The sequence below is a fragment of the Ptiloglossa arizonensis genome, chromosome 2 (genome assembly GCF_051014685.1).
Source record: "Ptiloglossa arizonensis isolate GNS036 chromosome 2, iyPtiAriz1_principal, whole genome shotgun sequence".
NCBI lineage: Eukaryota > Metazoa > Arthropoda > Insecta > Hymenoptera > Colletidae > Ptiloglossa > Ptiloglossa arizonensis.
In genome coordinates, this window is record NC_135049.1 from 27,305,527 (window position 1) to 27,318,691 (window position 13,165).

Genomic DNA, 13,165 nt, shown 5'->3' on the forward strand with positions numbered 1-13,165 from the left:
AATTGCATCTCAATTCGAAATTCGTTCACCGAATCGTTCGTTAATGTTGAAACGTGGAATAAAATTGAAGAAATATCGAATTTGAGAACGTGCAATCGAAACTGTCGATCGAAAGAATCATTCAACGCGTAAACGAAAAACGTAAACAAAACGATCAAAATGTTGGACAATGGAAGAGAATTCTCGAAACGATGTACGTGCGTGGAATTAAATATGAATTTTATCGATTTACATCGGTACACCCCGAGAACGATACGATGCATTTCAGATCGCGAATTTAGACCGAATTGCGAATTGTTGTTATCTGGCGCGAAATTTATGGGCTCGCCGAGGGCTGTTCGAACCGACTGACGTTTATGGGCCAAAGTGAGGCGAACGAAGAAGCTAGAAACACGATTACAAAGAACTATGTATAAATATAGAGACCATAACGAACGTGTACGTAAGACTCGAACCGAACCCAGGCCTGCTCGTCGATAAATAATGTAGAATCTTTCGACCGTGAAAATTAAACGCACAAAGCGTACATTTATCGGACGATTGATCGCACCGGGACTATTTTTCGCTCGTTTATACACGAAACTAAACCCGACATCGTGAACAATATTTTATTATCAAGTGCACAAACCTTTTACTCACGATTTCAACCTACACTATATTTTCCATACGTACTATATTTTCATTCTTAAATGTATTTCGTATTGATAAAAAAAAAAAACAATTGTTTCGACGCTATTTGACGATTCAAATTCCACGTTACTTTTAGTCAAACTTTCAAAGAGTTCCAATGTACTCACGATTTCAACGTACACACGGTGCTATATTTTCATTGTTAAATTTATTTCGTATCGATGAGGAAAAAAGAAAAAAACAATCGTTCCGATACTATTCGACGATTCAAATTCTACGTTACGTTTGCTCGAATTTTCAAAGAATGCCGATGTAACAATGGCCAGCAAATGGTCAACCCAAGACATCGAAAACGAAACCGCGCCACGATCCGTAGAGAATCTCGATCATCGTGAATTTCCATTGCACGCAATCGGTTTCGAATAATCGCGGATTTATCTTTCGGCTCGATAACAATGCAACGACGATCCGATACCCGATGACTACTATATATCCAAGCATCCGTGTACCCGAATTGCGAACTCGGTTCGCGATTCAAATTCTCGATCGATCGATCGATCGAGTTTCCTTTTTTTTTTTCTTCCCGCTTATCGCTTTTCAAGGTGATATTTACACGGAGCCTGGATCTTTGAACAAGGCCGAACAATAAGCTCGTGAAAAAACCGGACGAATCTCGTTTTTCGCTCATTCATTGGCCGCGAGTGGAAGGAAAACTGTGCAAGCCTACGCGAAAGTAAGCGAAATTGAATAAAACAAGACGCACAAAACGCAAGAGGCACATGACTAGTTCTTGATACGAGCAAACTCGTGACACGAGGACCGATAAACCACCAAGAATAATTTAATCGACCGCAACTTCCAGCAAACGTGTCCAGTCCTTCGCCAGACATGTCCAGGAACCGGAATTACGAGACGTTTACGAGCGAGTGTGTTATGCTCGACGAGTAAGTACCAAACGAAAATCTTTTTTACGCTTGTATCCGATGTCGAGCTCGTGAGTCCATCGAGTCATTTTTTTTTACCGAATCCATTGGTCGTTCGTTTCTACAAAGAATCACTCCTACGCGACGTGATTTCATTTCATTGGAATATACCCCGTTCGGGTATGATTCTCTCCGAGGTGAAAGATTAAATCGATCATCGGTACGGACAATGTTATCGATCTCGAACGATCGAGATACGGGTTACGAAAATATTTGAAAAATACGAATGCTCTCGAACGCGACGACGAACACCTAAACCTACGAGGAATAACGTGGTAAACGAACCACTTCGAGGACAATGGTTGTTCAGAAATTAATTGGAGAAAATATACGTAGTACGACTTATAGAATTGAAAATTTCTTGTTTCGATTGTTCAAATGTTTGGATGCCGTGAACGTTAATATTTTCCACGAATCGATTTAAACACGTTCGCGCCTCGACGACAGTCGCGGAATTCGTCGTTCTACTCTTTCGTCGAGCTGAATTTCAATTATTTTCGAACAATGTCGGAACAATTATTCGGTGTTGTTATTTTATCTTTCCACGACGTGTGTAAACACCTGATTTAGCACCTCGTGACCGTACCGGGTCGGTACGCTTTGTTAACTTCGATTAATTTTCACATAATTAGTGTTGAAGTGTCACCTTTTCCGATAAGTGATCCGCAAAGAAGATAAATAAGTGTACATTCTCCATCTGTTCAACGAATTTTCTTTGGCTATTAATAAACCTATTCGTAACAGATTCGATCGATAAACTATGTGCCTGCCGTATTGTGTCCTTAAACTCATATTCGTCCTCAAAGTTTCCACGAAATGTAATTATTTTCGGCGACCCGATTACGATTACGATGATTTCTCGTTCGACTTAGAGCGCGAACTTTGTTTCAATATTTTCGATCCGTCACACGGGATATTTCATCGAGGAAAAATCGGTTAAATTTATCATCGTTTCTTTCTAGATTCGTTAACGTTTACGAAACGAACTCGAAACACGTCGCGATCAGGTTCGAAATTTCAAACAATACTAAACGTCGCGATGCTAAATTTCCCTACCGAGTACTCGAGCTTGATAATAATGTTTGCCCCATCGGACAGTCTAATCGTTTCACTCGGCCATTTTCTACGCTTCCCAGGTGAACTAATCGATTACAAGCCTAGAAAGTTCAAGGACTATTTTCTATTTTCATAATTCTAACAATACCCGCGCGCCGACGAGAAACTCGAGCGATGCACGTTTTCGAATATCATCGAAGACCGCGTGTAGATTTTATCTGCTCTTTCGATATTATCGCGCTGAAAAGTGCACGATACTTAACGCGATCCGTTAATAACCGTCGATGAACGTCCGACGTTGTCCAATCACCGAAAATCTACTCGAATTTCAAATTTAATCTTCGAGGTACGAATTCGATATTAAAAAAAAAAGAAAGAAAAAAAAAAGAAACGAAATAACGTTTCTTTATACGAATCGTCGAGTTCCTCGAATGAAATTTCGAACGAAACCGTGCACTCGCGCGCGCGTTCTCGAATTCGTGCACGAGTCTTGTTTACAATCGGTCAGAAAGTTTGACGCTCTGTTTTCGTACAGATATCTCCGTGAAAGTTTATCGTGTTTCATTCAATGCGGTTGCACAAACGCGAAAAACGCCGGTTATCTCTGGAAGAGAATTAAAACGTATCGAGAGCGTGGCGGTTCTGTCTGCCGCGAAAACGTCATCCTCGGTGATTAAATTGTTTACGTAAGATGGGCTATTCGGCGAGTTTATCTGGCTTCGTACGGACCGATTGTTTCGCTACTTTGCGCGTGAGTCGTCATCCTGTACACAAATGAGCCGAACTACGAACGATAAAGTGTCACGCGGGCTGCGTTTCCTTTCGGATGACGTTCAACTTCCGGTGTTACTTTCCTATCAAATTTTACGCCCCTAAACAGAAGACACTATTTCGCCTTCACTCTCGTGCGAAGAGAAAAATAAACTGAAAGAATTCTCACGAGCGGTAAACGTGAATAAAGCGTAACGCGTGCAATTCAAATTGGCGGAAAAGTTAAAAAAAAAAAAACAAAAGAATTATATTAATTTTCGATTAGAAGTTATCCAAACAATTGCCACCGTACGGTTCACGAAAACTTCCAAGTAACGTCATTTTGTACGACCTTGGTAATTGACATTGATTACGATCTATGTCGATAAACAAAAGAGAAGCAAATTTGTTTTGATTTACGTGCAAACATGGTCGTCCAAGTGGCTTGTTTATTTTTCATCGAACCTCGTGATAAAACATCAGTTTTCGTGTCCCGTTATTGTTGGCAGACGAGTGATGGATGTTTTTTTTTTTTTTTTTTTTTTTGAAAAAATAAAGATTTACGCCCGTAAGTTCGCCCGTACTATCCACGGTCGAATTTACTGGCTCGCTAGGAACGAAGGGGACCGTAATTGCGCCATTGGTCGCGAACTCCATTTTCTCTGGGTTCCCATGAGTCGTTGAGTCACCGGCGTTTAAAAATATAATCGTGAAACGAAGCGCGTGCAACTTGAAAATCGCGGAAAAATTGAAAAAAAAAAAAAAAACAAAGAAAAACAACGTACACTTTGCGCGCTTCCCGTTCACTCCGCGCCGTAGTTGCTTCGTTTGTCGCGGAATTGTATTAATTTTCAATTAGAATTTATCCGTCGACGATCATCCGTCGAGCGCCACGGGAAACAATTACCACCGTTTTATATCTTTTATCTGGTTTCGCGGATTCAAAGTCACGTGGATAAGTCCAGCCCCTCGTCAATATCGCGTTACACGAGCAACAATCGTGACAAATTCAGTCACGAGTTGGTAGAACCGCCCAGCGATACGGTACTATTTTTCTGAGACAAACAAATGCTCAAATCCTCGTGATTGTTCTTATCGATTCGAATGTAGATTACGCGCCGCGCAACCTATATTTTCGATTTGGGGAAAAAAAAAAGAAGAAGAAAAAAAAATAAATCGGGAACGACCCGACGAACTTTTCTCCGTGACAGGGAAAACCTGTGCGCCGAATTAATTTCTCGGCGTGTATGTTTTTTTAATAATTACACTTGGAAACTTAGCGCGCAAGGATCAAGTAACGGGGTAAAGTATCTCGCAGAATTGGTCACGAAAGTCGAAAAGTTTACACGTCTGGTGTTTCCTTCGACTTGAGCATCTAGGATAATATTGCCACCAGCGTAAAGATTGAAAGTGGATAAAAACGATTCGATGCAATGTAATTCACTTCAATGAAAATATCAGGATACGATTAAAGGCAAGGCTCCGTTTGTCCCAATTAACAAGCCAACGTATGTATAGTTTTTCTTGTCCGAACGGCAGCGATGACACTCTTTTATTCTCACGTTCACCGAACAGCAACGTCACGTAATTCGGCTCCTGGTTCTCGCGTTATTAACAATCGATCGGAAAAACGTGAAAATAACCGGGAAATTGTTCCGTAAAGAACGATATATTGATCACGTCGAGAGATAATTTTAAATTAAGAAATAATGAGTAGTCGATAAATACATATTTGGAGTGCACGATAATTCTGTTCTCGAATTGTAATTCCGCGTATCGAAACGTTTTCAACGATCCGGTATCGTTGATTGTGTGTGCGCTGACATTTGAAATGCAAGCGAAATAATAAACCGATTTCATTATTTGACGAGGCTATTACTTCGAGCGAATGTTACTTCAATGTTACGTTTTATTTCAGGAAGTGTTATCGTAGCGATAAACGATATAAACGTTAGTTCAAATCGTTAATTTCTCACTTTATCGTCGATTAAAATTTTTCCGACTCCAGGGATAATGTCGTTTCGCGGCGAATTTTCGCAGGATCGCCGTAAGGGCGCATGCGCGGATCAACAAAATTTGCGCGCCCCTCCCCACCGTGTAGGTCGCAGACCGCTTTTGCTCATATAAATATCGCTGGCTCGTGTCATAAGTATATTCGCTCCGCGCGCGTCGGGACACAAACAGCTAATGTAAACGGTGTCGTTTTATTTTCCCGCGCTTGTGACTCCGTATTTAACCTGTACCATGATTTGACGTATCGTTCGATCTTCGTCGACGGAACCGTCGCAGAATAATAATCGAAAGAAACAAACACACAAAACGATCAGCGTGTAGGATCAATCGTCCATGGAAGAAGACGTCCGTTGGATTCTACGACACAGGACGCACGATTGGCGCATTGAGAATTTTCCGAGGGAAAAGGTCCAGTTTCCAGAAAATAGTGCGTAATTACGTTGATCGCCGTCAGGGTAAGGAGGGTGATAAGAGTAACGAAGACAGCGAAAGAACAAAGAAAGAGAGATACGAAGCGAGGAAAAAAGGAGAAAACGATGTTTCTTCGTGTAGTGATTATAATAACATTGTGATCGGCAGACTGTGATATACGTATACATAACCTGTACATATTTTATTTTACTTTGAAAACCGTCGCTTCGAGGGAAGCGGCAACGAAGAATCGATATGACAAACACCATGGCAGAGTAAGTAAATACGCGCGTTCTGTATTCCTCTTGTTTGTATTCCGTATTTTTGCGCGCACGATGCCCTCGCTTCTCGGTCGCACGTGGCCTACAACAGAACTGAGCGAATCTCATTTGTAATTGAAATAAGACACGACTATCGTAGATGAAAAACTTCGACTATTTCTTCAATGTTATACAAACTCCGCAGATTTATTCAAAGTGACAATAATTCTAAACAACGACACATTATTTGTAAACTATCAATGGAAAAACGGTAAAGTTGATAGCGTTTATATTTTATACGTACCTTATTGTTAGTTTAATAGCGGGTTCACATATGCATTTCGTGATAATAAGAGACACATATAAAAGAGCGACCGAATACATTAAATTGTAACACGTCCATGACATTTTCTCGTTAATGTTGAGCAATGTTTTCACCTTATTACCTTTATTATCTGATCGATCGTTTTCCGCGTCTACCATTAACTTTAGAACAACTTTGAGAAGTTCATGAATATAAATAACGTAAAACAAAACGAGAAACAATACAGATGAAGCCATTTTGACAGTTGTTCGAGATAAATTTAGATTCTTGACTTTGACGAAGACGATTGACAATCGATGTATCGGTGTAAAGTAAAATAGCAAAACCGTACTATAATTTGCAGCGGAAACTTTTTGTTCTATTTCTCAGTGCTAATTGTCACTAATTACGTTACCGATTTATTATTATACGTTCAATTCCCCTTTAATTCTAACGTACTATGGACGTGTTTACATGCTTAGCGGATTGAACTTTCAGAATATTTTGCATTATTCTTATATAATAATAGCACATAATTGAAAAATGTAATTTTATCGTTTATTTCGATAGTATTTTTTAAATATTTTCCATTTTCCGGGAAAAAGCAACAGAGGTCCGACAAATGGTAGTTCGTTGAAACTTACCGATATTATTCTTATTAAAAATTGTGAACTGTCTATTTCGCGAACTTTTTTTTAGGTTGTTTACCATTGACGCGAATCGACGAACTACACCATCTCTCCTGTAACATGTCGGTAACTTCATGTAAACGTTGTTCTTAGACACGAAAATCATTATTCGAATGAATTGCAGTTGAATCCTCGTGATTAGCACGTTGCAGATATAACAGCAGATAATAGTTGCCTATTTACCATAGCTTGAGTAATTAAATAATTGATCAATATATGCTGCTTAGTAGTGTCACTGATAAATAGCCAGACAATAGCCAGGTTATGTCACCGTATATACACAACTGGTATGACATTCGAGCGATTTATGTTGACAGTTGTTTTCAGATATTAAGTTAGAAAGAAAAATTACTAAATTTATATGTCACTCAATTGGTAGAAGAATCGTCTGGTAACAGAGATCCACAGAAGTCCCTACATTATCGATTACTAATTTATCGATTACAAAAATGAGCATAGTTTCGTTCGAACCATGAATACAACAATGGCTAGTGTTCGAAAATTAAAATACAGTAGACGATTATTTAGATTACAAGAACGTTAGACATTCGTATGTTCATTTCTTACACCTAAAGTAAGTGGCTGAAATTTATCTCTCACTATTTGGATATACGAATGTGGCTTTCTTTGCATTTTCCGTTGTTAAACATGGGTGATGTAATTGAACTATTAATATATCGCGACCAGGGACGATTGTGCTCTAGAGAATAGAGCGAAGTACGTATACTTCTGTATTTACACTTGACCCTTTCGTGTAATGCGTAGACGAATATAATTTAGTTGAACCGTGCCAAAATTTGTGAATCTTCGCTCGAGTGCACATGAATGGCAGTAACGTTCCATAGAAAACAAAACAAAGAAGATTTAAAATATGCGCTGATGTTTATCTTTACGCTTTGTGTTTTTACACTAATTATTTCTGTAAAGTAATTTGTCCTAGGGTATTTTTGACAAGTTTAATCATACATAAACACATATGAACGTTGCTGCAATTGAAAACATGGTCGAATCATAAATAAAACATCAACTCATTTTTTGGTAAACTTAAAATTATTTCTGGGCATGTTTACTAACCTTTTTGCACGTGCAATTTATTTTAACTTTTGAGATAAATCGCAGCAATATTCAAGTTAAGGCTGTTCAAGTGCGTCGCTTTGTTCGATATCAAGAAAAAGTATTCTTAGTTTCGAGTGACTACTGTTCGTGCTGTCGTTTCATAACAGTTCGATGATCGACTTAGTTCCGATGCATATATACACATGTTACACAAATATATGTATTACTTGTGTACATATACGTATGTAAAATCAAGCCTTGATTGATCACAGGTGAGATCGTAACGTTTACATTCAATTGCGTTTTATTAATAAGGAATTTGCATATGAAAGCAATCTCACCTGCGATATTTATCGTTTTATAGCATTAGATTATTGCATCATTATCTTGCTGACATCTTACTATCAAGATTCAACATTCACTGACGATGTTGTTTCTAACATTTGCTGAACTGATTGCAAAAATTAGTTTTATTCAAAAGTTGTAAATGTTTTCGTATTGAAATGGTACATTTTTGTTTTATTTAAAATAAAAAAAAATAAAAACTTTGTGTCATATAGAGAAAGGCATTCGTTCTAATAACATTTTATATCATTGTCAGAACGATTCGAACATATTTCTTGTCGTAACCTTTCGTATCGCATTACTAATAGTCAAAAAGGAAGAAAGATACGAAACAAAAAGCGCGCATATCATGAATCAGGGTCGGAACATAGTGTTCAACCATTGTTCCTGACAGTCACTATCATCTCAGACTACCTGACGTAAAAATTATAAAAATTTACTTCGTTGCAAAATAAAGTATTTACCAATATATGTGTATTAAATAGGAAAAAATGCATATCTCAGTAAAAATATCGACTCATAATCAAATTAATAGGTATTTTATTATTATTAATTACAAATGTATATGTTACATAAACGCTTATATGCATCTGTATATAATTTAGATAAATTCAATAATATAGATAACGTTACGGGAAAAAAAACGCATAAACTTATTTAATTAAAAAAATTATATGCCAAATGAAATAGCATAATACAAATGCACAAATATCAAAATCATTTTTCTTTTTCTTTGATTAAATAACATTCATTAATCGACAATGATGTCTTGATTTTCTTTTTATTAAAATAAACGAATGTTGATAGATCGTAATATTCTGCAAATATCGTGTATTATAAATGAATGTTATCCAGTTCACTGTGATTTCTTATCAAAAGTCTGGAAATTGTTAAACAAAGAAGAGATACTTACGTTTATACCAACATGTCCCGACAATGATTAGCACACGAGTTACAAAGTTCTTTGTAAGAAGTCCGTTATTTTCTTGATTTAACGATCACATTTTACGTTTGTTCGTAAATAGTAAAAAATGTAAGTATTTAGAACTACCTTTAGGATTTATTTTTGCTAATATAACCAATAATAAAGCTTGCTATTACCATTATTTTAATTAAAACAATAATAGAATTCCCTATTTTGGTACTTCTTAAAGATACTTTTCTATAAAGTAAATTATTTTGAATAACAACTATTTCTTATTAGTGAATGTATATATTTAACTTAAATGGACGTACATAATAAACAAATGTTTATAAATAATGATATTTTCCGTATTGAAATGATTAGCGATAAGATTGATTAAGTTTATGACTAATCAGTACAAGCAGAAACACCTGGTCATACTATGTATTATTCGTCGAAAAAATATCTTTCTAGAATCTAGAACATTTAAATTTCTGTATTTTTCGACCATGATATACATACAGTTGGGTCAAGAAACTTGAAACAATAAACAAAAGGTGTGATGTTATATCTTATTACACGCATCCTAAAAAATGTTACTTAATCGGGAATTTGTTTAAAAAAGTAACGTTGTCGTTTTCCATTTCTTCTTGTAATATGTTTCAACTAAATTTTTCTGCCCAACTTAACACGTATTTAAGGTTATATTTTCTGACACGTATAAACTTTCAATGACACGAAATGAATATATATGTAATTAAAATGATAAAGTAATGGATAATTTAACAAAATATTTAAAAAACTAATTTATAAATCAATTTCAAATATTAGTGCTCACAATTTAGGTCAAATTTTATTTTAATAGTGTTCAATTAGAGTCATATTTCTATGTTCTCTTGAGCACTTATAATATACATACTAGATAGCGACCATGCATCAGTATCAACAAATTATATGGAAAATATGTTCCATAAGCGAAAATTTTTTGTGTCTACAAAAAATTATTTCAAAATAAATATTAATATGCAGTCTCAAATTGTATATGCTTCTTTATCTGTATTGCATAAAAATAATTGTTATCTCTCAGTTGGTAGATAAACAGATGAATGTAAAATGTGTATGATATATACAGAAAAAATTTAATTCCATCTATTTGCCTTTACCAATTTTAATGATCTTAGCAACACAAAATGCATTTCGCAAATTATTTCATCATAATATATATATATTTATGAAACAAATATTAAATATGTGTATTTAAAAAAAAACTTTAGAAAAATAATGTTGTTTGATTTTTTGCTTTAATGGAATATATTTATGGAATAAGTATTAATTCAAATTTAAATTATTTGTTACAGAAAAAATGGTGATATTCGAAACTCTGAGAAATCTTCTTTGGTGGATTCAACAATACTTCCAAACATCCAATCACCTCTCCAATTGGAAGATGAAAAATCTGGTTTAGCATCAAATAGTGCGCACAATGACCCAGAGAGTGGTCAGAATATTAATGGAAGTGTCTTCAAACAAGTTCTTGCAGCAATAGTAGCACAGATTGGAACTATAAATACAGGCATGGCCTTTGGTTTTTCTGCTATTGCTCTTCCACAACTCCAAGAACCAAATAGTACTATTCCCATTGTTGAAGGATCTTCCGAAGAATCATGGATTGGTAAGATAGCATTTTTATCTAAAACAATGATATAGTTTCATACATATGTACATATATATAAATGTATAATAAATTGTCTTTTTCATACAGCTAGTATGTCCTCTATTGGTACACCTATTGGATGTCTAATTTCTGGATATATGATGGATGTAGTTGGAAGAAAAAGGTCTCTCATTATCACAGAGATTCCAGCATTACTTGGATGGCTTTTAATTGCATTTGCAACTGATATTCACATGATATATGCTGGAAGATTCTTTGTGGGACTTGGGTCAGGAATGGTAGGAGCCCCAGCACGTGTCTATACAGGAGAAGTAACTCAACCACATCTCAGGGGAATGTTGACTGCTTTTGCGAGCATTGGAGTTAGCACTGGAGTTCTGATTGAGTATGCTTTAGGAAGTGCACTTACTTGGAACATCTGTGCCGCCATTAGTGGAATTATACCTCTCACTGCTCTATTATCAATGTTCTTCTTTCCTGAAACACCGTCGTACCTCATATCTCGTAGTCGGCCAGAAAAGGCGCGGAAAGCGTTACAACAATTTCGCGGTAGTACATACAATATTAATCAGGAAATGGAAACACTTATTAATTTCTCTAATAAGAATAATATCAAACGTTTAACAGGATTCCGTGAAATACTGAGCGCCCTTTTAAAACCTAATGCTCTCAAACCGTTCATATTATTGTTTTTATATTTCTTAATATACCAGTGGTCCGGTACAAATGTTATAACTTTTTATGCTGTTGAAATCTTTAAAGATTCAGGGTCAACATTAAATAAGTACTTAGCTGCAGTGATTCTTGGTGTAGTAAGATTGATATCCACCATTGTAGCTTGTATCTTATGTAGAAGGAGTGGAAGAAGACCTCTTACAATGGTCTCTTCTATTGGTTGTGGACTTTCTATGCTGGGATTAGGAGGATACATGTGGTTAAAAGAATTTTGGACTTTAAATAATCTTCCTGTTATAGCTACATGGTTTCCTATTCTATGTATTTTTTCATACACTATAACTTGTACCCTTGGTTTTCTCGTTATACCTTGGGTAATGATAGGTGAAGTGTATCCAGTACAAGTACGTGGTATTATTGGCGGTTTGACTACAATGGCAGCTCACTCTTTCATTTTCACCGTAGTTAAAACGTATCCTTTCTTAGCCAGTGCACTTACTCGGCATGGTACTTTCATTCTTTATGGCTGTATATCTTTATTTGGTACAATATATTTTTACATATGCCTTCCTGAAACTAAAGGTAAAACTCTTCAAGAAATAGAGGACTACTTTTCTGGAAGGAATAATAACTTAACAACTGGCAGTATAGGTATTAATAAACCAAAGGTGTTAGAAGTGAAAAAGGGCCAGGTATTACCCTAAGACAATTTGTTGCATGATAACCTTTTAAGATAAATGCAAATAGATTAGAAAATCTGTCTTCCATTAAACCGAGACAAAAATTTGGATTTACCATATTTTATGATTAATTGCTAAAATGGATTTGTATATTTTTAACAGATAACAGTTATTTTAAAAAAAGCAGCATTCTAATTTCGACTTGTAGCAAAACAGTAAAGCTAATAATATGACCAAGAGACTTAGGTAATCGATTAAAGTCAATTGCACGATATTAAGACGCCACTATCGATACTCCTGACTTTTTCTCAGTTTTAGATAGGATAATTTTAATTTACAATGATACATATTTATTGACTAAAGACTATATAATTTAAATCGCGTACATCTCTCGAAGAAGCGAGGGAGTATATTTTTATAAAAACAATATTGCAAGCCATTCAAAAGTATCAAATATACTCGTAAATGAATATACTAGATTTTTCAGGAATTGCATAATAGACAATTGTGCCTTAATTATTTCTGAACATGTGCACAAGGAAATAAAGGGTGCTATTTATTGAATTATAGTATTACACCACTTGTACATATGTGATCAAAACGCAAGGCATAATTAATAAATAACTGTATAAGTAATATTTGTAAAAACATCATATAATAATGTACACAATTTTCCGCAACATAAAGTGTTTTATAAGTTTAAATTAAAAATTTTTAATACATTTATAGTGTAC

The 13,165-nt window shown here is 35.5% G+C and overlaps 1 protein-coding gene across 2 annotated transcripts; it reads left to right on the forward strand.

Annotated features, from left to right (window-relative positions):
* The first annotated feature begins 1,497 nt into the window (after positions 1-1,497).
* LOC143154764 (facilitated trehalose transporter Tret1) lies at positions 1,498-13,153 on the forward strand. Of its 2 annotated transcripts, none has more exons than XM_076326714.1 (3): positions 1,498-1,574; positions 10,760-11,073; positions 11,164-13,153. In XM_076326714.1, the coding sequence occupies exons 1-3, from the start codon at positions 1,519-1,521 to the stop codon at positions 12,453-12,455; spliced, it is 1,662 nt and encodes a 553-aa protein (XP_076182829.1). In that variant the 5' UTR covers positions 1,498-1,518; the 3' UTR covers positions 12,456-13,153. The 2 variants fall into 2 exon arrangements, with proteins under 2 accessions (XP_076182829.1, XP_076182830.1); XM_076326715.1 differs by lacking the exon at positions 1,498-1,574 and adding an exon at positions 5,572-6,118.
* Positions 13,154-13,165: the final 12 nt, after the last annotated feature.

What these genes read in the sequence shown, in the direction of transcription:
- LOC143154764 (XM_076326714.1), top strand. Translation starts at nt 1,519, where the DNA reads ATGTCCAGGAACCGGAATTACGAGACGTTTACGAGCGAGTGTGTTATG. An exon ending in GAGTGTGTTATGCTCGACGA is followed by an intron (nt 1,575 to 10,759) that starts GTAAGTACCAAA and finishes TATTTGTTACAG; the next exon opens with AAAAAATGGTGATATTCGAA. An exon ending in TTCCGAAGAATCATGGATTG is followed by an intron (nt 11,074 to 11,163) that starts GTAAGATAGCAT and finishes TTTTTCATACAG; the next exon opens with CTAGTATGTCCTCTATTGGT.